General features: G+C 36.0%; 1 protein-coding gene across 1 annotated transcript; it reads left to right on the top strand.

Annotated features, from left to right (window-relative positions):
• Positions 1-3,259: 3,259 nt before the first annotated feature.
• Positions 3,260-4,456, top strand: LOC110378114 (enhancer of split mbeta protein). The gene has a single exon (XM_021337224.3). It carries the CDS (start codon positions 3,325-3,327, stop codon positions 4,066-4,068), a length of 744 nt encoding a protein of 247 aa, XP_021192899.1. The 5' UTR covers positions 3,260-3,324; the 3' UTR covers positions 4,069-4,456.
• The last annotated feature ends 20,813 nt before the right edge of the window (positions 4,457-25,269 follow it).

Here is a 25,269-nt window from a genome sequence, read left to right as displayed (position 1 = left end):
TTAAACTTAAAAGTGACTTCTAAACGCCCTAAGTACACACCTGTTTACTTCACAACTTATATAACGATAACATATTTTCCTATCAAGTGTTAAAAGCAAATATTAAATAAAGTTCTATGTTGATTTTTTATAGATTAAACTTCGATATACGACATAAGCCGTGTTAAGAGGTCGATACTCCTAAACGGTAACAAATATTTAAAATTGATTTCTATGTAACTATCAAGTATGTACTTATTATTTATCTACGGGAATAAACATAAATTGATATACCTATGTTTGGTATAAGAGATCAAAGGCTCAACTCACACCTCACGAGTTTTTGCAAAAACCTACTAAAAACTTATATACTGAAACCACAATGAAAATATGTGGTTTTTAGCTAATTATGAACTTTCCATACACCGTCATCAGTACCAGTATTCTTTGTATATAAAATGCATGACTTTGAAATAATTCTGAAACTTAGGAAAAATGATTCATCAAGATCCATTCTCAGAAATTGTCACGTTTACGAAATCATACTTAAGATTTGAATCCTTGCCTTTTTTTCAATCAAAATAATAGTAACTGTACCAACGAAATACTTCGTGTTTCCGACTTAACAGTCATTTATGCCAATCTAAGAGTTATATTCACGATAGTATCTGAAACAGAAGCTTCAATACAATAATAAAACTGAGCAAATCTAATCGTGAGGCGTGCCACGACTTAACCTTTCAACGACGTCTCGATGTAGGGAAACTTACTGAAACACGAGGGTTTAAAGTTATGGCCAACAATTTGCCATTTTAAACATTTTTTTGCAAATTAATTGACTTTAAACGAGGATATTTGATAATAGATTTTGATCGTTTATAATATAAAAGGCAAGTGAATTTAAGTGTTATGGTGCCTATGTATGTAATTCTCTTAAGCGCGTGCTTAGCTCACAAGATAGCTAGAGACACTAATAAAATTGTTATCTCTAATTGATTTCAGAGCCTTGAGTACCAAAATATGTATCATCACCATAAATATACATAGGTAATACCATCATAAAAAACAATTACGATTACGAAGATTTACCGAAGAACGTCGAGGTATTTAAAATTATGTATTTATCAGTAAACGATGACCAGCGTAATTACAGTATTTGCTTACTTAGCATTACCTTTAAAATTCTATATTTATGATGTATCTGGCTCAACAACGTGGGTGGAATGCTCTGTTTACATTTCACACAAAAAACCCAGCATTATGGTGTATCATCACCATATTACGTCGTCTCCACGGAATTTATAGGTGTTGTCATAAAATGGATACGTGATAGAAAAAATAAGAGGACTGCCGCGGGTAGGTCGTATCCTTGGTCCTTGCGTCACCGTATCAACAAAGCGTTGCCCACGCGCTAATGTATTCAACGCGGCGATTGATGAAGTATAAAATTTCTTAGTACCGTCTCACTCACAATGGAATTATGATAATTTATCGGTTGGCTTGTGCCGGCCGAGTGTGTGGGAACGCGCGCGGCACGGGCTTTCCCACGACGCCGCGCTACGGCGAAGAACGTCTCATTGGCTACGATCAGAAGCGTCGCTTACGCCGTTATCCGCTCGCGTGTCAAAGCGCCTTCAGTGTCGACAGGCCGTAAGTACCAAGTGGCCCGCGCTTAGTGGCACGATTCGCCTATTCCGAAGGCGGTGTTGACACATAGGACGTTCTGCCGTCTAGCAGCGTAAGACAGAATTGGAGTAAGTAGCGTCACGGCGGCTTCGACCGCACAATGGGTCGGTGTCGAGTCGACTAGCGGTGCTGGGAACAAACTCACACCTTTGCAAGGTGATAGTCAATGTTATTGTTTTGACTGACTAATTAGGATGATGTTTTTGTTACTCAAGGATGTTGGTTGTGATGAATGACGGCTTTGCGTTACGTTCTAAGATTAATATGAAAAATTGCGTTATCAACTTATATTTACTGAAACATACATTCAAACTTTAGATTGCTGTCAGTTGCAATTTATCATTTCAAGTTTTATAAATATTGTCCGTTTGAATTATGATATTTCCCGATAAATGACAGAAAAACTTGATAGATATAAGAGAGGAATTTAAAAAATGCAACTTACATAGTTGACACAAATATATTTTGTAGTGCACCGTGCAGGCAGTCACGGCGACATTTGCCGAAGTGGGCCACAAGGCACAAATAATAATTAATAACACACGTAAGCAGTAAAAAGTCGGTGCCACAGTAATAATTTCTATTCGTCACTCTGTCTGTATGACCGGCGGAGGCGATAACGCGCCTCATGTCGCCGCAGCACTGCGCCCGCGCCGACCGCACAGGGCTACCACCAAACAACAAAAATAAAAATACATTTTTACACTTTCATGTAAAAATTTACATATCAACACTGAAGCAGGGTTTCTTTCAAAGAATATCCTTCAACATTGTTATAAGAATGACCAGAACCCAACAATTACAAAATGTGACTTTAACACGAAAAAGTATTTAAGTAATGTATTTTTTGTTAATAATAATGAGGGGACTATTCCCTTGACAGTTATTTAATTCATCGCCACGAGTCGCCTTGAAGATAATGGTTGTGACGTCATAGTGCGTATTATTTGGCGCGCGAATCAGAGGGGAGCGTCTTGGCGTGCGTCTGCGCATAGTGACGTAAGGAGGGTGCGCGTGGGAACTCGTGCTAGCCAGCTGCTGTCAGCTGAGACCCTCACTTGGATGTACAGCTGTTTCATCTTACCGGCCGTGATTTAATTTAAGATAAATAATAATACTCTGTAAGAGAATAAAAAACAATTCTAATAAATTATAGAAAATACGGAATATTTAAGACTGATTTTAATTACTGAAAGAATATACATTATTACCATTTACATTACAATATTATTGGTTACAATTAAATGTATATGAATAAGAACTCAATGTTACCTGAAATAGGATAAAACTGTCGTGAAACTTTGCATTCTGCCAAGGCGATATTATATATGTAATTACAGATATTTATTTAAACTTATATAATATCTTCAAATATCATTTAATTCAAAGTAAAATACTTTAAAATATACTTTAAAGTCACATTTTTTTTTTAATTATGAAGCCCAGAACACAAGATAATTTAAGTTGTAATTACAAATATTTTACAACATATAAAGTATGTTTTAGTAGAGTTTAAAAAATTAATTTAATTCCCGTATCCTGCGAGTGACATCCCTACTTTTATCACGGGCGTTTTGCCACAATCGGTGTAGGGCGCATAAAAGCGGTACGACGAGCGGCGCGCGCGCCATTCGCTCACAGACCGTCGCGCGCGCACCAATGATCCTACCCGCCCGTACTATGTCGCCGCCGCACGGCGCGTTCCACCCGCCCGCGCACGCGCAACCCGACGAGGAACCCGTCTCCCGAACTTACCAATACAGAAAAGTCATGAAGCCCATGCTAGAAAGGAAAAGGAGGGCACGCATCAACCGCTGCCTCGACGAACTCAAAGACCTTATGGTTACCGCCCTACAAGCAGAAGGAGAAAATGTCTCCAAACTGGAAAAGGCAGACATCCTCGAACTCACCGTCCGACACCTCCACAGCCTCAAAAGGAGAGGCCAGTTAGTGCTCAAACCAGAAATGTCATACGCAGAACGTTTTCGTGCTGGATTTACTCAGTGTGCAACAGAAGTGTCTCAGTTTATTGCAAATGCTACGTTAGCTGCAAACGCTATGCAGCGCCAAGGTCCAGTGGATCCCCAAGCTGGAGCGAGGCTGCTGCAGCACCTCAGTAATTGTATAAGGAGGTTGGAGAATCCTCAAGTGGTGCAGCCCCAGCCGATTACACCTAGTGGGGTTGCGAGACCGACGCCTCTGCAGCCGATCGCGCCTAAGCCAGCCCAGCACCAGCAGGCCGTGGTCCAAAGAACATCGTTACCAGAGCGAGGGCTGAAGAGGCTGGCGGAGCCGATGGACTCGGAAGCGGCGCTCGCGAAGCGTGCGTACGCGCCGCCCTCGCCGCCGCACAGCCCCGCCTCTGAGCCGGACTCCGCCCAGTCGATGTGGCGGCCCTGGTGACTGCTGCTCAGCTCCTCGCATGGACGTGTGACAACGTGTGATAATCATTTATGTTGTTGTTTGTTTCTATTAACGTTCCTAGAACTCAAGTGTGTTAACGAATTATGGGTTGTTCTCGCTTTGCTTGTTGAAGTTTTACTTTTTTATTAATTTAAATAAATTAAGGTTTTTTTGTTCAGTAGTAATCTGTTATTTTTGTATTCCTAACTTCAACGTCTTCCGCGTCGGTAAAGCATTTACTTGTCCGTTTAAGTACCACGTAGCGTAGTTAGCACCTAAGTTTACTGTGATAAATAGTTATCTTTTGATAGGACTTGTTAGGTTAGCGAAATCCTAGAGGATGTTTACTGTAGGCTAATGAGAAGATAATAAACAATGTTTGCAGGAATATTTGTTTTGTTTCGACTGACACCTTTTACTAACAATGACATAAACTGTCCTACATATCTATTTAAATATCTATTCTATCTATAAATAGCTATACATTTATTTATATACTAACTCTACCTTATATTGAACAATCATTCTTCACTATAGAACTCAACGATATTATTTAATTACTCATATAATTTACGAAAATATACGTCTCCATTTCTGCTAGTGTCGCAATAATTGCAATCTCCTGTTAATAAGTTCTTCTGTCTACTCCACATTTCCTTATCATGAGATGTAATTCACATCTTAATTAGATATTGCACTGCTTATACTCATAACTAAAGGTCTCATTTCCTTACAATCTCCAGTTTCATCACAAAAAATATTAACAATCCAAGCTAAAACAGGTCTTAGTGCACTTCACTTTCAGTCTAAATTGCATTGGCTTGCACATCTTCAGTGATCATGTGATGGAGTGGTGTTTTATTAAATATTCAAGTAAATTTCTTTGTGGTGTAGTTCACACGATACTCAGCGACCGTGCTAGATTTTATTACCCAAGCACCTATAAAATGAAGTCATTCCGGACCAACGACCCGCCTTGAAAACTGTTTGGTATCTTCGTGAAACATTTGAAGTATCTTGAAAACCATTTTCTTAAATAACTAATTTTCACCTACGGTTTCACCTGCGTGTAAAAAGAATCATTATAATATTCATACCGATACTATTTCTACCTTTATCATCATTCGTTGGTCCATGTGACGGAATCGTGCCTTATAGCATCATATTAATTTCATTAAAATACTATTGAGGCCTAAACATGCGCATATATACGCACTACAAGTCTCATATTGCAAAATTAAACCAATTAAATTGTATAAACAGAACTTTCCATAGTACAATATAAACTATAAATAGCCTTAATTTGCATACACGTGTTTAAAATGACGTCTGTATAAAAATAAATAATATTTTTAAATGTTCATAACTTTGAAATCGTGGACCCGTTGGCAAAATGCAGTTATGGCTAAATTAGAAAACAACCTAAAATATAGCTTGAATATCACAATAAATTATTTGAAAGTAGAATTCTAACAATCGCTAAATGTTTTTCTATTGATTTGTGACGGCAACTTTTATTACTTACACGTGCTAAAATCAAGGAATAGATATCGAAAAAGCTTCCAATGATTCTATCTATACTCAACTCTATATGGGTTTCGTTAAACAATAATTTAGATGACCCGCTACCTGTTACATTATGTGCAGAATTGCGAAAGACAGAATACATAAAAATAACAAAAATTAAATCGTTATTAAATCAACTTACGCGTTAATTTCACCTATCTACTCTATTCTTCATTTGGGTATAAGATTACAACTGCTTGCTGAAAAACTATCATGATAGGTACTCATTTTCTCATTTAATAAACAGATTTGGGTTGATCTGTCGTATTTATCCACTCCTAAAATGTATATTCTAATCAAAAATAAATAAAAAGTTGTACAACCTTTGCTAATACTAATCATGTTCTAGCTATAGCCAGTGACCGTTTACCACCAGATTTGAGAACCGCTAACCCGTCAGAACTACGGAAATCATTAATAAAATTAGCGCTGATAAATAAAGCCGCTTCACAATCAAACAAACAGTATATTCAATTATCGTTGTGACCAAATCGAGCGCATCCGAAAAAGCTGTTCGTGTTACCAGACCTTTAGAAGGAACGATTACGGACAGAGACGACGTAAGCGCACAGAAAATACAGAAGCCTGACTTTCAAAATGAGATTGTAAGATAGGTTTGACGGACATCTATGCTAATATAATAACGAGGAAACATGTTTTTGTTTGTTTTTTTTTTTTTGTACCCTAAAGGCTCCGATACTAGTGAACCAATTTGAAAAATACTTTCACTGATCTAAAGCTAGCCTATACCCACGTAGCACAGGCTATATTATGTAGGTAAGGGAAGAAGATCGAGTAGGTCGTGGGTAAAACTGCGGGGAAACAGCTATATAGTACAGAATGTAAGCAAACTAGCTAATAGACAGGTAGACGGTGTATACCTATCGCTTACTAAGAAAATAGATAGAGATAAACACGCTGTCGGAATAAGTGATCAAAGGATTGCCGACAACCCAGTTACCTGAGACCTGTGAGACCCACAGAGTATTGAAAACATTCAAATCAAGCGATGTATTGAAAACAATACTATTGTTTATGACAGTCGTTACGAGTATTTTGTACTGTTAGGTCGTTATAAACACGAAATTTAACCTTTTGGAAAAAAAGAAATTTTCGTAAGTATGAAGCCATAAAAAAATCTGCAATATTTTAATCGGGAGCAAATTTTTTTTGGAAATCTTTCTTCGAAATCTGCAGACGAAAGTACAAACCAATATTTTCACCCACAGTAAGCCTTCTGCACCTATAAATCCATTCGGGCCGCATGCGCACGAATTAGTCCGGTACAGTCTAATTGGAACGCTGTTGCGTGCGCGCAGCCGTGGGAAACGCCCGGTGAAAATACTATGGATCGCCGCAATTTGAGATTTAGTTACGGCTGTGAACTTTTTTTGATACCAAAATGATAATTTTGATGTGCGATGTGTCTACCTGTAGGCATGTTGTGAAGATACCTATGGATGGAATTGCACGGTTCTTAAGAGAAGTTGCAATATGGCGAATACGTGAAAACGTTTTGATATGTTTAAAGATTCATTGGTCATTAATAGGTCGACGGGAAATATTATATTACGAGATATGCATTTAATTGAATTAGCTGGTGAAATTGACTCCTATATTTATGTACCATATTCAAATAAAGAACAAAAAAAGTTTAGAAAGTGGTCGTGACCAGTCTTCATAATCATCTTGACATTAGACAATAATTGTTACACGATCTTGATAATTGCTGAGTCTCATTGTTAGCAGTCATTATCAATCAAGACGAACTCTCATCATACATGATACACGCCTACTGTTTTGGACGATAGGTAGTAAAGAAGATTTAGTTTGTTTAAAAATGTACCTACTTAATTAATGTATCAACTCATTTGCAGCGCTTTCATACTGGTGAATTTGCGAAGCAAGTAGCAAAGCCGTATACGCGCGACATAGCCCGTTCGACGTGAATGTTGGCGCTTCGAAAAGCTGAGCGAAAAATCCGCTAGTGTGAAAGTACTGGTAATAGAAATAAATAAAGAAAATAAGTTTTATTGCGCATGTAAAGACGCTCATACACATGAAAATATAAATATAATAGAAAAAATAATAATAATGGGAAATATGCTTAATGATGATCTTATGACAGTACCAGCTGCACAGGTGGATTAAGGAGTTAACTTACCGTCGTCATCATCATAACAAGACCATGTATCTGAGAATAATTGCCAATTTCTGACGACCACTTTTAGCGAAGATTTTCAGCTATACTTCAGTTTAATAGCGAAATTACCTAGATACCCAGGTATTGGAATAATAATCTGCCAAATACTGGTACTGCACCTGCGCTTAAAACTGGACAGACTATGAGGTCAAAGATTGATGTTATATATTATATATTCTGAGAGAATGTAGTTGTAAGAAAAATAACATGTTTTAGAGTACAAAATAGGTGAATAAAATCACACTAAATTAAATAATAAAATCACGAACTATAAATCTAGATTCGATATTAAATTAGATTTTATCTAACGTTAAGCACTAGAATACAAATTAACAAGTTTTTTCCTTTATAGTACCCACACACTGCAAACTAAAGAGTCGACCAACTGACCCAATGTTGGTAAAAAAAGCATCATCTCCCGAGTCTTTTCCCAACAATGTTGGGGTCGGCTTCCAGTCTAACCAGATTCAGCTGAGTACCAGCGCTCTACAAGGAGCGACTGCCTATCTGACCTCCTCATCCCAGTTACTCGTGCAACCCAATACCCCTTTGGTTAGGCTGTTGGTAAAAATAAAATGAATCTAGATTCCTATCCATGTTTTCAGTCGGTATGAGACCGTCTAAATACCCGATCTTTGTAATGTGCATACTACCATTCGTCTTCTTACTGATTTAAGAGCCCAAAACTAAACTATCGGGCGACTAAAACTCTGCAGTGTGTTGTCTCTAAGAAAATAAACGAAATATCCCATGAATATCATATTAAAAGTTGACCATTTAAGCTATTCATTGCATGGGGTATTTCCAAACTAGTGGACTTGTCCATCTATAATTATAAAGTGGTCTTTCAAGTTACTTACGTACAATACTTAAACTATTTTTACTATTGTAGTAAAACGGGACAAAAGAGAAACGGGTTAAACGTTTACCAACCCGGTTTTTACTTTGTAGGGGGATTTAAGAATGATCTGGTCCTGTTAATATCTTGCGTCATGCTTAAAAAGACCAAAATCGGCCAAGGTATTAGTTGTATATCTTGGTTCAATGTCATATTTCATTCATTTAATTGTTAAAATTATGATCTAAATTAGGTTGTATATTCATTTAGTGTGATAATAATCGAATCTGTGATACGCTTACTCGCCCATCACTCAATCTTCTTAACCTTTATACACTGGCCGATTTCCCGAGCAGAAAAACCGAAGGTGTGAGACGTTGTTATACCAACCCCTCCATTGGCCGATAAAAAGCTTAACTACAAGGCGTACACAAACATAATGGTCTTACTAATTAAAATGAAGTCGCACACCATAACACTAATTAAGAAATTACTTTAATCAACCTCTTCACTAAAATGGAGCGGTAATCATTAACATTTTACCACTAGCCATTGTCTTGGACCATAACGGTACCATCCAGCACCAGTTAATTTTGCATTTTTTTGCAAAAAAATAAAATAAATATGGTTATCGAAAGTGCTGGATTGCTATAACAGGTTTGCAACCATGGAGAACAAAATGAGTAGCGGATATGTCATAATGCAATATCTCCTAAGCGCCCCAAAACGCGAGTGTTTAGGGTACGAGGAAAGTTACCAGCTCCACGCTCCACGCTCTCCTTACACGCTTACTATGGAACCCGTCTATTATTTTCAAAATATTATCACTCATCAATCAATAGGATCCAATCTTGGACGGATTTGGCAGATTGGTTTCGATTTGACAAGGAAGCCTAACGCCTCGGTGGTTCTAGTAACTGGTCCGCCTACCGTACTTTGACTTACTTTGACCTACGAGAAACGCCTGAGCTATCTTCCTTATCAGTCCTTATGGTATCTCCACTATCTTTCCTTCCTCCGTGTTTACGACGGATTATTTTTGCAATAAAGGTCAGAAAAGACGTACAAATATGGTCATAATTATAAAGCCTATGCCAATAAAAGTTGTATTAACTTGTTTATAATTCAGCAAAATTGTATATGTTTTTAATAAGTACGACTCAAGTTAATTGTATAGTAAGTTTTATGGGTAACGGTTAATTCGATATAGTGTGCTATAATGGAATTGTTTACCTTATACATTGATCTTTAAAGAGGCAGCTTTTCAAGGGCATACTTATTCAACATTAGCCATTTTCCCGCGGTTTTACCCGCGACCCGTTGAAACTTCTTCCCGTAACGGGAAAAAATATAGATAAATAGATAGATATACTCTATTAGCTACACCAATTTTACATTTTTGATCTTATTCTAGTTAAAGTAGGTGACATAATGGGCGGTCTTATCGCTAAGAGCGATCTCTTCCAGACAACCTTAGGATGGATTAAGACGAGTAGGAAAAGATTATACTGTATATATAGCCTATGTTACTCGGGAATAGTGCAGCTTTTCAATAGTGAAACGGAAATGTTTTCTCTTTATTATATTAGCGTAGATAAATCAGTCTATCAATAAATTATGCGACGCAAAAACGATTTTCTGTATTTAAATATTTCTGATAATAATAAAATTTCATCATTCTTTTAAAACGGGATGCACTGTGTTACTATTAAATTAAGTTATAAAATTATTATATCTTACTTTTAAAACACCATAAAAATGTAAAGAGGAAACTACTTAGATAATTTACGCCTAATACAGGAAGACGTGTTGACTACGACATCAGCAGTTACACCATCAAGAAACATCAGTTTATGAGTTAAAGGAAATAATACAGACTGAGGTTCTAGTTAGTCATCTAGCTTTTTCCGCTTTATTACTCATCATTATTAATATTATTTTTAACTAACCGTTTTACCGCGGTTTCACCCGCGTCTCGTGGGAGCTACTGCCCGCACCGGGATAAAATATAACCTATGTTACTCGCAGATAATATAGCTTTCTAATGGTGAAAGAATATATAAAATCGGTCCAGTAGTTTTTGAGTTTATCCATTACAACCAAACAAACAAACAAAGTTTTCCTCTTTATAATATTAGTATAGATTTTAGTATAGATAAAAAAGACAGGTTGAATGTTTAGGGCTGCGGAATTATTCTAAAGAGTTACCGCGGACCTGGTACATAAGGACTTAACAAGGAACATGATGGGGTTTAGTCAGTAAGAGGCTGTCACTCCCTGACGCTCGCAGCGAGATGCATTCCCTTCAAAAAAAAAAGTTGAATATTTACTTGTGGATTGTGTACTTACGTAACTGTACCAAAAACAATGTTATAAAGAAAAATATATTTTCACGAAGATGATATAAAATTTTATCATATTAAAGTTGAATGATAAATAGGGTGTAAATGGTAGGTTTCAATTAAATTTAAACCTGTAAAATAAAATAACTAAAAATAACTACTTGCAAGAATTGTTTGTTGTAAGATCGCCATCTAACAATAGACAAGATTGTTTGCGAAAAAGAAGCATGGCGCAAAAACAACTGCATTTGATCGCGTGCCCGTCTCTTAACATCGCAACAAATTAATTACATAAAACAAAATAAGTAATTGTATGGATGACTTCCTATATCAAATCTTTTTGGCAAGCTTGAATAGGCTTTTTTAGTTGGGTTCTACAGGAAACTTTTATTCTACGAAAACAAAAATATAGCTAATATTTTACAGAAATATCAGTATTTACAAATGGGTTGCCTAAAATAAATATGAAATATTGAAACAAATCCATATATGAATCATTCAGCATTTTCTACAGAAATACGACGTTACGTTTAATTGAAAGCCCCTGAAAAACTGATTATTCTTTAATTTAGCTTTCTTATATTGTAAGCCAGATTATAAAAACAGAAATAAGTCGTAGAGTTAAATACAAATTGTCCTACAGATCCCTAAAGCCATTACCTATAAGTAACGAAAGCGTAACCCGACAAAAAGTAAAAGTGTTATTTTTTCCATTGCGTTACTTCGCTACGAATCTGCTTCTAGTTTTACGTAAGTCCCTTTCAATTGCTAAGATAGTCAGATGTTTCAAGCAATTTTGTTACTTTCCTACATTCTATTGTGATTTGAAATCGATATCGACAATTGAATATCGAAACATCACTGCGATGAGACGATAAAATTGTAGTATTAAAGATTTTATGTTGCTGTTTTATATAATTAATCGAAGTAATGATGACTTAATTATGGAATATGACAGGAAATTGTTTATTATCGAAATTATCTATTAGTCAACCGTCTGCCTTCTCAGATAGTTAGTTATTGGTACTCACTCATACAAAATGTATGTTTGATCATATTCGTCGGAGAAACGTTCACTGCTAGGCAAAGGCCTCTCCCAAGGTTTACCACTTTGCGCGATTTTCAGCAACCCACATCCACAGCTTCCCAGCAACTTTTGGCTAGATCGTACTCATCATCTGCCCAGCCTATATTCCAACTACCTTGTAGTCGGCTTCCAGTCTAGCCGGGTGCAGCCGAGTACCAGTATTCTACAAGGAGTGACTGCCTGTCTGACCTCCTCAACCCAGGCAACGGGCCCGTTGCCTATTCGTCTGGTTTTTATTATTCCCTAGTCTTCACTTCTACTCAAGAATGAGGTGAATATCATCACTTACAAAATTTATAGCAATAAATAAAATAATTTCTTACCATAACTATGAATGCTTATAAAATATCCACATACAAACCTATCTTCAGATTACCGTTGGTATTTAGTTAGTGGGTGTGTGTAGGAGGCCCTATAATGTAATGCTTATTAAGTATTTGTCGAACTAATCGTGAGAATTGATGCTTTTTTTTGAAAACCCATCGATTAGTGTTGCCCACGTGACAATATGTCCGTATGTATAGCTTTGGCTTTCACTTACATGGTTATTAATTTTAAGTTTTTTTGTCACATTTATGGGATGTTAATTTAAGTAATGGACTTTATAATGATCTGACTATTGGGATTAAGTTTATCTACTGAAAAGAGTTCCAGGTTTAGTATGGGTTTGTTCATTTTTTCGAAAATATAAAAAGTAGGTAATTAAATTGTTTTATTATAAATCTCTGAAAAATTCAGCGAGTTAAAATATGCCATACAATTTTTTATAATCGCCCAGTTTATATTTTTTATTAAGTCTAAAAATAACTTAAATAAAATCTAAAAATATCTGAGATGTCAAACTTGTTGACCGAATGTTAGTTACCTACAATGATTAACTTGCCAATCAGGTCTATTTCTGTTGGTCATCGTGCGTTAACTTAGCATGTGAGCTAATTTTAGACCTAATTAAGCATTGTTTTGCAAGTAATTGTTACATTATAATTAGTGAATACTTGTTAATTATTTGATAAAAACAATCGTTACTACCTATAAATTTACATTTATAATATTATTTATTGATTGTTTTCCGGGTTAAATTCCAACTTAAAGAAAGCATTTTACATTTGAATTACCAGCTAAATTCTTACACAAAAATATATTGTAATGGCTACACACACTCAGACAACAAATAAAACAACTCCAAACATATCATTACGGAAGCTTTTACTCTTTTTTTAACAACACCCGTTCATTCCATTTCTATTTGTCAAAGATAAGATATCTCAATTTCAATTACCGAACACATTGTCTGCACTCGTGAAAACGCAACATTGCACTCGCCTTTAAAAAAATATTATAAAAAATAAAAAGTAATTAGAATCGTGACGACCTCTCGCTTCGGAGCAATAGACTTAATTGATTGTTGTAAAAAATGCGCCAAAACTGTGCTTCGATGGACGCTGAGCTGATGTGTTTTTTTAATTTTCGAACAGCCAGGGTTGGCCGGAGAAATATGGCTGGCTTGACCGTTTCTTGGTGCAGCTTATTGTTGCTGTCAGCCAATAAAAAAAACACCAATGACAGCTGTCAACTGCACATAAGACTCGGTGACTCTCATAAAAGCATTTTATATTGGACTCCAGAGATTTCTTAACTACTAATAAAGAGCTCTATGTAGCTGGGTTACCTACATGTCATAGAATATAGTGGTTACAATTACAGTGCTTGGTAGGTAATATAGTAGATCCTTCCCATTTATAGCATATCTTAACACGCAAACAGTGACAATAAGTAATGCAGTCTGCTTTCAATTTCAGCTACCAACTGTTGGTACTTTCGTTTTCCTTCAAGCTACTGCCAAGGGATAACACATACCTACATAAAACCGATTACAAGGGGATTATATTAAAACATAGATCGATTAACTTTCAATTATTCGGTATTAAAAATCACATGTAACGTATGGCATTAAATTAAATATTGTGTTTCTTGCGCAACGACAAGCCAACCCTGGTGCAATTTTGCTTCTTACCTAGCTCATATAATGTAGTCAGTCTTATACATTTCATGTCAAAATGACATAAGAAGAATACAATAATCGATTTACCTCACTCAGCTCAGTTTTTGTGTTGAAAATTCAGCAAAAATCTCGTCATTTATAATGAAATCATCAGCCCTAACAATGTGCGCCTAAGAGCAGAACGTTGAGCAACGTAAGACCACTGAAGTTTGACAGATGAACCAAATATTTACATAAACGACAGTTCACTCAAGTAGAACATGTCAGAAAATAAATATTGGTGCAAACGAAGTAAACGTAACGTCTAAATTGAAAAGAGGAGAAAGTGAATGCTGTTGCACTTAGTACACGATTTCTGTTGAACCGCAAACTTGTCCTATTTGTATTAATGTTAGTTAACTTTACCTTTTCAGGAATATATTTAATTGTAACACGTAATTTTTTTCAGCGAATGGAATTCATAACTCGGCGAAAAAACACTGAATTTTGCAATCCACAATACCTACAATTTCAAAACTGCTTAATTGAACACAAATGTATAGGTAAGGTATTATTTATTTGTTTTGCAGTAAAAGAACAAAAGTAAAGTAAGTGTTACGTTAGGCATTCGGCGCGGTTGCGTCAAAAAGTCGCACGTCAGAATAGTCGTGATTGCGGCGCGAGCCGACTGCCGTCACGCGCCTCTGGGCCGTGCACGAGCGTACAGGGACGAACTGCAATACTAAATAACTTGCAATAAATAAGTGAATGCTGGTAAAAATTGGGTTAGGTAAACTTGTCATTTGTTTTGGTTATAAGTCTATTCTGATAATATTTTGGATCATAGCTAGACTGAATTGCACCAAAAATTGCCCAACGATGTCCAAAACGGTACAGGGTACTTGAATCTAACAGCATGAATTGCATTTGGCAATTTAACCATCAATTTATATCCATACTCCATCCTTTCCAGTCACGCGCAGCTTCCTTAACTCTCACGCCTTATGTTAATTAAAACACCACTAACCAGCACACCACGGTTAACATTTAATCTATCAACGAGCTATCGTCTCCATAACTTCCGTTCAACCATCAATCACGCACAACAGCCAATCAAAAAGCCGTTAATTCAAATCCGCGCCTGCGCACAACTCGCCACAGGCGATAGTTTTCCCACGGTCGCGGGCGGCCCGCTTCGTGGCCAAGTATAGCTCTGCCATTTGCATACCCGCCCCTCGCCACCTACCGTATTACACGACCAACATACCAACGCCACTTAGAAACACGTCTGTCTAACAAACACACGACTCTCAAAACTGACAGCGTAACATTTGCGGTAACGACGTCCAATTCATTTCTTAATAGACCGAGACCAGCTAATGTATACTAGTTTAACTAGATTTGAATATGCGGTGTTCTCATCGATAGTTATTTTGACAACATTGTCATTACAGGACGTAGACCTCCTGCGCATAATATTACCATTTATCAGCTAGCCTGGGAAGATTTCTAGTGTTTTGACGTTGATTACTATATTAGCATAAAATCTGGTCGCATGCCTAAGTTGTAGAGATGTTACGCGTGATAGACTAGATATCGATATCTTTTGCCTTATGAACTACTTCGTAAGGTTTAGGAAACCTAAATTAAATGCCACATCATACCTATCATTACAAGTCAAGAACAATTTAGATAATCAAATAACGATTAAGCACAACGAAAATTTCGGTAGATTTTCTGACTGCCGATTACGGGTTCTATTTACCAGTTGTCTTACCTCTGTCTGTTGGCTGTTGAGCACCCTTTACATTCATTTAATTTTTTAAAACAAAACAGAAAACTAAGTTTAACTTGATGAACACACGAATTAAGTGTAGCCACTGCCACTCTCAGGTGAAACAGAGCCTTCATTCAGATTACGAAAGCTAAAAAACCTCTAAAACTAATCTTCAAAAGCCATTTTTACTGACCGCTGATTTATAACGAACTTGATTAGTCCGAGTAAAAGCCGTCGGACATTCAAAGGGTTATAATCTGTCTACTAAAGAAGCGGATAACATTTGTGCACCTAACTCTAGAGGTATAATCAATGTCCCGTGCCGCCCCTTTCAATCCTCCTTACCCTGTAATAAGGCCGACATAAAAATTAAAATTAGAGGTCAGTTAGTTCATCAATTTTTAACGACTACCAAAATTATCTCATTAAAGACCTTTTAGAAATAATACGATCTTATTTTTTATTTTAATGTTGTTTTTTATGGTTTTCGGTATGCTTGAAGATAGCTGATAGTTTTAGTGTAATTATGTGTGACCCTAGATGTCATTTGAATGGAATTTCTCGGTTGTAAAGTTAGTTGACAGACGTTAATGGATGAGTAATGATTTATTTATAGTGTAGTGAATGAGTTTTACGTTAATTTCTCGTAATAATAAACCTTCAAACGGTCATGCCGCATAGCAAAACGGATCTATTTTCAAGGCAAGGTTCACTTAAGAAAACGTAGCTTACGAGTAACTTCAATATCTTTGTCACCATCGCTGCTAATAATGATTATTATCAGCATTTTTCAACAAAGTAATAACGTGGTTTATTGCCTGTGTTTTCTAGTTCTCCTTCGTTTCAATGTAACAAAATGCTTAACATAAATCGCTGTGTATTTTCTCAATTGAATTCTCGCTTAAACAATATTAGAAGGAGGTCACCTTAATTTATTATCAACAATATTGAGGCTGTCAATTTGCCGCCACTTTATACAGGAATAATCGTAAAATCTGTCCTACTACATGAGAAATATCATAATGTAAAACTACTTGACCGATTAGATTCAATCGTCAATTCAAATGGAGTAGCACAGACAAAAGCGAGACTCAAAATCGCATAAATAAATCGATATAAAGAAGCTGTCCATTCTTTCACGATTCGCGAATCGAATAAAAAATTGTATCAAAACGAAAGAGTTATTTTTATTTGTGATAGATGTAGTTGTTTTTGAGAAAACCGATGGTCCCCGGTTCCCACGGCTTGTATTCCGTCCGGAGCGAATTTTGACAGATCTTCGGAATCAGTAACGATATTGGTAGAGTCAGACGATGATAAATCGATCTCAGTTGATCGATTCAGTTGTTTGCTGTCGTTAGAGTTGTTCGACAACTGTATTGTTGCTACTTTTAATGAGCTAATGATGTTGCGTTAAAAAATGTAATGTTTAATGATTTTTTGCAGTAAGTTGCTGTTGTATTTTTTAACAAATAAGTGAAAAAGGCAAAGGGTTGTTAGAAGAAAAGTACAAATTGTTAGCATCCATTAATACTCAAGAATAATGGGTTCTTATTTCAATAAAGGTGTAAAAGAGCGTGATTCAGTTTTTAATCAAAAGTATTGTGTTGTTACTCCATTAGACATTGCCTGTTTAATAAATTAAATTATTAGCCATGTCCCAGTTGTACTAAAGTTTCCATTACCAAACAAAATCAGAAAGTACTTATTTACTAATAAATCAAGCAAAAGCCCTTTTATTAAGTGCGGATTGAATTTTGGTATACAAAATAATAAAAAATACTTGGTGTTTTTTCAGTCAAACAAAACTTTTAAAAAAAGTAGGTATTCTACACACCCACCTCACCAATTAAATAAACTCCCAAAAAAATCTAGAAGACCCAAAACAAAATGAACAAAATTCAAGTACCCAGTCATCTTATCGCTCTTGATTATTTTGCTATCGCTTCCGCGGAAGAGTGGTCAATTAGAAGCGCGGGCGCAGTAGTTCGGTAACCTATCTGTTTAGGGCGCGTGCACACTGAATGCCGATAGCGTCGCTGATAAACGCTTGACATTGACGCTCGGCTTCCGTTGAGACGGGAGGTGGAAAACGTTTTTTTTTACACGTGCCTAGAGGTTTTAAGTTTAGAGTTTTATCGATAAAAAAAAAGTAAGTAAATTATCTTTGAAGAAGACATGCTTCGATATTTATTTTCATTTCAACGAGCAAAAAAACTTTTTTTCCTATCTCCCTTTATAGTGTGTGTGTGTGCAAAAATTCAAAAATAAATAGAATGTACATGCCACATTTCCTTAGGGTAGTATTTTTTGTATGCAATATAAATTGTAGACTTCTCAAAAATCTTAAAAATATGTATAAGAGTTTCAATATATTTTTACAAGGCACAAATCTTTGTAAAAGCGAATTTTCTTTCCAAAGATACCGCACCACTATTGAATAACATACCTTATCTTCAAAAACACAGCCTGTGTTTACGATCAACACAAACTGCCAAAGCACTAAAGCGATCTATTATGTGGCACGTTTCATAGACAATAGACCTCTAACGCCCTTCGCCTTCTAAACTAAACGATTATTACCCTAATTGGTGCCGACCACCGCACGTTCCAAACCTTCATTCAAAAAACAGAGAAAAAAGAATAAAAAAAGCTATGTCGGCAAAGGCCTTTGGTGCCACCAGCCTAAGGATTTGCATTAAAAACTTTTCGAACCTAACTGTAATTTGTATTGAGCTGCGCTAAATTTTATTGCCAGAATTCAATTTCTGTTATACCCCATTATCCTTTAAATGGTTTTCAATATTTTCTTTGGATGTAACGGTATCTTCTTTTATTTTGAAAATATGCGGTGTCTAAGTAAATTGAATCGAGATATACGATGATCGAGTCGAATCAAAGCAATTGCCGATTTGTTTTGTTGTGTTATGCTTTGTTGTTCTAATTTTAATTGCATTTTTAAGTAACAAGCGAAGTTAGGTATTTTTACTAGACCAATTACTTATACATATGATATGTACCTACATACTTGGTACATGAAACGAAATATCGCACCTAGTGACACTCTATTTCGCCAATATTTATTATTCCTTCCATAAAAACATCCCATATAAAATCAATAAGTATATCACTGCATCTTATTTAGTGAGCACAATGAACAAAGACTATGTGAAACAATCTAGACTGTTTATGTTACCGGGCTTTAACCCTAAACAAGATTCACTTCTCAGGATAATCGTGAATCATAACCTCTTTGCTATACATAACATATGACGTCACTCAGTCTGGCCAGCAAGAACCCCGCGTGTTATAATTTGACACATGACAGCGCTTCTGAATTTAAATGCACACTTTATCGTCGACAATTTTCTTTGCAGCCAGTCTCATGTGTCACTTAACACTGGCCGGTTAACTAGATTCGCAATAAAAAGGTCCTAAAACCAACACCGCAGATAAAACCTCTTTTGAATGACTCAACGTTTTTTTACCATAATAAAACAATTACGGGCTCTTCACACATCTTCGGCCCATCAGTTCGATGACGCACTCACTTACTCTGCCTTAGTGACGCGCGGTGAAAGGTTATCGATTGTTGGAATCCGATTGATGATGAATACGTCAAATCGATTAATGTGCTACTTATTTTTATTATCTTTTATGATGATGGCAAGCGGTAAAACACCTATAACACTGTATTAAAAATGCATATTCATTAATTGAATATTCATCTAAACGCTAAAATATTAGTACCTAATCCCCCAAATTGAAATTAAAAATTCAACCACAAAGATTAAAAATAAATCGATACCTAAAGTTCAGCGCGGTATTCGCAGCACTAACCTCACGCCGTAGGTATTTGTCGTCATGTGGGAACAGATCGGCGCTCATTTCCCACGCGTGCCACAGATAAACAAAGACACCCACACACAAGTTTCGGCTGTCCGCATTGATAACGAAGCAATTAGGCATCTATAGGATTTAGATACGTGTTCGCCAAATGATAACTGGTATATTCATGAGTTTTTTTCGCCATATTTGTATGGTAATCAAAAACCACCGTGGCTGGTAGCGAAATGGTGAAGGCCATGTCAATTTATTGGTCTGGTAATAAGTTGAGTGGCCTTGATTGTCTAGAAGTAGATTATATTGGTTTTAGGGTTCTGTGACTAAACACAATATGAGCCTCATGGGGTTATATAATACCTACCTACTCTGTCTTCACTCTAAAATTTTACCCCAAACACCTTTTTGGGTATAGTTCAAGGGTTGGGGATGAGGACATTACGTCACTCTCTTAGGTATAAGCAATCCAGAAGCCTCTAAGTACGTCTGGAAGCTCAGCAATTTATGACATCATATCAGTAAGTAATCTTTTTCCCATTGAGGAAGGCAAAACTTCTTGTGCCCTTTTTTAACCTATAATAAATACTTATGTAATTTAAAGTAAGCCCTATCATCCTCTAAACACTACACCAAATATTTACTTAGAACTGAAAAAACTGAAGAAAAAAGAACTGGCAGGAAAGAAAACCATCACTGCTAATTCTAGCTCACGCTTGACCAATTTTTTTTACCATAGAAATTGAAAGACTAAATAGTTCTCACGCATTAAAACCTGACATAAATATAAGTTGATGCGCTAAAGGTCGTAAGTCATACGCTAATCTCTTGATGGCTCAAAAAACTGGCACTGATAGGGCAAAGGCCAGAACGCCGTATAATTCCATAATCAATTCGAAAAATAATAAAATATTATTGTGTCTGATGGTGTCTTTATGACGGGTTAGCGCAAGCCAATGTTTTAAACTTGGAACGTGTGTGTTCTATTTTTGAATTATGTCTATATTTTTTTGTATCCTTTTTTGTTTTGGTTTTTATATAGATCAAAAATAGGTTTGCTCTAAAATGCCTCTTGCATAGACTTTTGTTCATATATCTTGACCATCGTGAAGTCGCTAACCAATTTCAGTAAAGACTGGCTACTTGATAAAACAGTACCTAATACGATAGGAAATGAAGCTTTATCTTTCAGATTGCGTAACTCCAGATTAGGTTTGAATATTTATAAGCCTAGTCTTTCAGCTCTAATAATGAATCAACGTAAAACCTCAACCAATTATTTAAATTTTCTTATCGTTAAAGCCATTACCTATTTCCTTATACATACAACTGTCATTAAATGTCCAATAATATTTGTTTGTCACACCAGAGTCTGCATATAATTGGCAAAATTGAATAAACCAGAGAATGTTATTAACACATTTTTGTATATAAAAATACCTAACAATTAGTGGTCATAATTTGCTATAGTACTTCTTTCTGAACATTGTGGTTTCGGTCCGTTAAAATGATGATACACTATGACCGCAGTACGTGAGTAGGTACCTACGTGATGAAGCTTCAAAATAGTGAGGGATCACAGAGCAAGGAAAGATGAGTAGATATGCCATAATGCAGGTAGGTCAGGCTTTCTTCCAGGTCAAATTCGTATGGTGGGCATAACCAAATCGCTTAGTTTTTATCACGTGCGAGATTTTTCAGACATGTTGTCAACGAATTTTGGTATTACAAAAAATGATCGGGTCCAAAGAAGGTGTAAGAGGTAAACGTTCCTCGTCCCCCGCTCACCCGCATTTCGGCGGGCTACTTTCTTAGGAGAATTTTCGTTATGGCACCTCCGCTTATAATTTTGTTATCTATGTTTAGGATGTATGTATTTACACGAGCGGGTTTCCTTTGCCACTGAATTTTCGCGACCACAGAACAATATGTAGCACAGGTCGCGGTTGTAAGCATTATGGTTTCCGGTGTTTTGTGGAATTAAAACCTTTAAAACACAGATTATACAATACATGCTGTTTCCCGTGGTCGGTAACTATCGTATCGTTTACAATTAAAAAATTATATCATCATCATCTTCAGCCATAGGATGTCCACTGCTGAACATAGGCCTCCCCCTTAGATCTCCACAGATACCTGTTGGAGGCGACCTACATCCAGCGTCTTCCGGCGACCTTTATAAGGTCGTTTGTCCACCTTTCTCATGTTAAATGAAGACAAATATAAAGAAGGTTCTTTTACACGTCAAGTATTGTCATTATTACTGAAACCGACGTGGTTGAAGAGCCTCTCAGGATCTTCGTACACCGAAAGACTTCGGGTGATAACAATTAAATCACCGTTCAACCCGCTGTCACGTTTCATATTGCTCTATTTTTCTCAGGTTTTTGTGTTTGAGATATGATATGACACACACACTGTATAGTTAAGTTTAGTTTATGTACATGTTTAAATTCTAGTGTCTTCTTATCTATTTCATTATCTATTGATTAATGCAATAAATGATGATGACTCAAAATTGGGTATTTCCAAGTTATTTTTGACGCGCGTAGGTTCTGTATCTAATCACCCTGAAAACGAAAGTGTAGGTAAGCAATTATGTTAATAGTTGGTGGCACGGGATAATTTAGTTTTTCGATACATTTTTAAACTAATTTTCTGTCATAAAAATCTTGTCCTGACAGTTGCCTTCATATTTCGAGCTAGGAACAAATCACAAATTGAAATTGGCGTTTTTAGCTATCGGATTATAATTTTTGCAGAGGTTATATTATACGTTATATATTATACATTAGTTTACATAGTTTAAATGATATATTAGTGTACATATTTTTTATGTATTAGTGTACTATACTGTATGTACATAGATAATTAAATATTTAACATAATAAAAGAATATACGCTCGTCTGAGTCATCATGTTGATAACTTTTTCTCTGCCTAAGTATGACTAATTAAAGACGGGTCATTAAAACTGATAACATACAAACAGAAAAAAATCAAGTCTAGACTTGTTTATTGTTTTTAAGCCGACTACTAAGTAAAAGTAAAGTCGTGGTGGCCTAGTGGGTAAAGAACCAACCTCTCGAGTAAATGGGTGTGGGTTCGATTCCAGGTCAGGCAAGTACCAATGCAACTTTTTTAAGTTTGTATGTACGTGAAGGAAAACATCTTGAGGAAACCTGGAATATATAGTCTGAAATCACCAACCCGCATTGAGCAAGCGTGGTGATTAACGCTCAATCCTTCTCCGTGTGAGGGGAGGCCTGTGCCCAGCAGTGGGACGATAAAAAGGCTGTAACTGTAACTGAACTAAGTAAAATCAGCAAACTAGCAAACCTACGTCTCCGTGGTTACAAAAGAGTTTCCGCGGCCCTAGTACACAAGCCTTCAGAACTCCAACTGAAGTCTGATTCTTTCATCTCCAGCACCCACAGCGGTTGGGGTCATATTCACATGTTGTCCTACCACAAAAAAGGACTTTTATTGTATTGACAAAATAACTAATTTTCACGAAAAAAGCCTTCACGTAAAATTTTAACTCCTTAAAGAAGCCTTCCTCAATAATAAAACAGTTATCTAAGCAAAACATAGGTCCAGAACAAGTAGACAAAACACAATCATAAAGCCAAGTGCACAACATCAGCATGTGTCATTGTTTAGTCTATCCCATACTTGTATGCTTGCATAAATCCCATCTGCCTATGCAAACATTTCTCCGTCAGCCGTAGTCCAAATAGCTCGGGAACTCTCGATAAGATTGACGTCATAAGTTGAATATGTCAAGCATAAGTGTAAACTTTGCCTTATGTCGGTGGGAAAGTTTAGTTTTTAGTGTTGTAGGTGTTTTTTTTTTATTTGAGTCCATTAAAAATATTCAACATTCAACTTTTGCAATAATGGATTTTCCAGTCGATCGATCGTCGAGTCGCACTTTTCTATGCGCTTTTACTGATTACTCCTGAATTCTGAATTCCTTGTTTACTGAAAAAATCACTGAAGTCTAGTCCTTCTTCATAATAATTTTTAACAACAGTAGGAAGAGCTCAATTCACAGTTTCATAAAACGCAGGAAATATTTTAAAAGCAAAATCAAAACAGTTTCACATTCGTTTTCCTCGATAAATGGATTACATAGTACGTGACCGGCCATAAATTAATAAAAGTTATAACATAATGGCAGGTAGTAATTTCAGCTCTTTTAATTAATTTAATGAGCTGATCAACTCTGCAGCTCAGACTTTAAACACCGTTCACAGACTTGATTATCACATTTAAATAACTAGTACCTATGTATTTCAAATCTAATAAGTCGTATAATTCAAAACATTCGAGCGTAATAGTAAAATAGGACCATAAGCGCCATCTAGTAGGAAAGTAGGCAACTATAAAATATTTATTTATTATGAACGTGGCCTATAGAATGTATACATTGGCCACAATAGGCAAATATATTAGCTAATAATGATTTAATTGTGTTATGTAGGAAATAAATTTTTCAGAGTGTGGTACCTACAGACATTCACAAAGCTGATGAAATAAACAAACATATTGTTTTACTAACTTATGGTCGAACCAAAGCTTGAATCCTACTATTATTTTATTTTCTATTAGAAATAAATTTTTAAGTCTAGAAATATATTATTTGGCGAACCATATTCATCTTGGTCAACTACCAATTTTTACCGAAAATCGAAATTCTGCAATAATATTTGCTCAGATTTATTCATATTTTAGGAATGCAAATAAAGTCTTTGAACTATTATTTGTTTTCAGAATATAAGAATAGATTGCGTAAATACAGCCGTGTTTTGAAATTAAATAATTAGCGTAACCATAATACTTAGCGGTGTCTGCATATTTTAATATAATGGAGAAAAATACGGTATTTTTTCTCAAAACACTAATTTAAACTAATTATCATCCATTGAGCCGCTTTGCGTCCATAAAACGTTCCTAACAAAACATTAAAGAAAAAACAAACGAAGACCGTCCAGCATTTTTTAACACAAACATTAAAAATTCAAAAGGGACTTAAAATCGCCGAATAACCTATAATTATATAGTTTTTAAACGGCAATCTTAACGACGTCAAGAATGACAAAAGATAAAACCGATCGCGGAATCCTTCGGCTCGCGCCTCTACCTGGCTTTGCCGACGGCCGACTGCCGAGGCCGAAAAAAGAAATACCGCAACAATCTGTGCCGCAAGTTCCATATAACTTGTACCCTGTTTGGACCGTGCCATTTATTACATACAACCTTTTTATGCGCCGCCTTTTGTCTACGTCATTTTCTTTTACTGTAAACGCCGCCAAATGAGCCCCAGTCGGGAAGATGAAACATCGGAAATTAAAGATAAAACTGTTAACAGCGTATTACTAATTACAGTAAGGTTTTAAAATTACATTAAGACTCATAAAAGTCATTGTGATGTTCGAATATGTTTATTTTGTTTCGTCTCACAATGGAGTGTAGTTTCTCAGTTTGAATAGGCAGCATTAACGGGAAACATTGTCTTGGGTGGTAAACATAACTTCGTTATATGTACGGCCAGTTCATTTTGTA

The sequence above is a fragment of the Helicoverpa armigera genome, chromosome 18 (assembly GCF_030705265.1).
Source record: "Helicoverpa armigera isolate CAAS_96S chromosome 18, ASM3070526v1, whole genome shotgun sequence".
Taxonomy (NCBI): domain Eukaryota; kingdom Metazoa; phylum Arthropoda; class Insecta; order Lepidoptera; family Noctuidae; genus Helicoverpa; species Helicoverpa armigera.
This window is presented reverse-complemented; position numbering and strand designations above follow the sequence as displayed.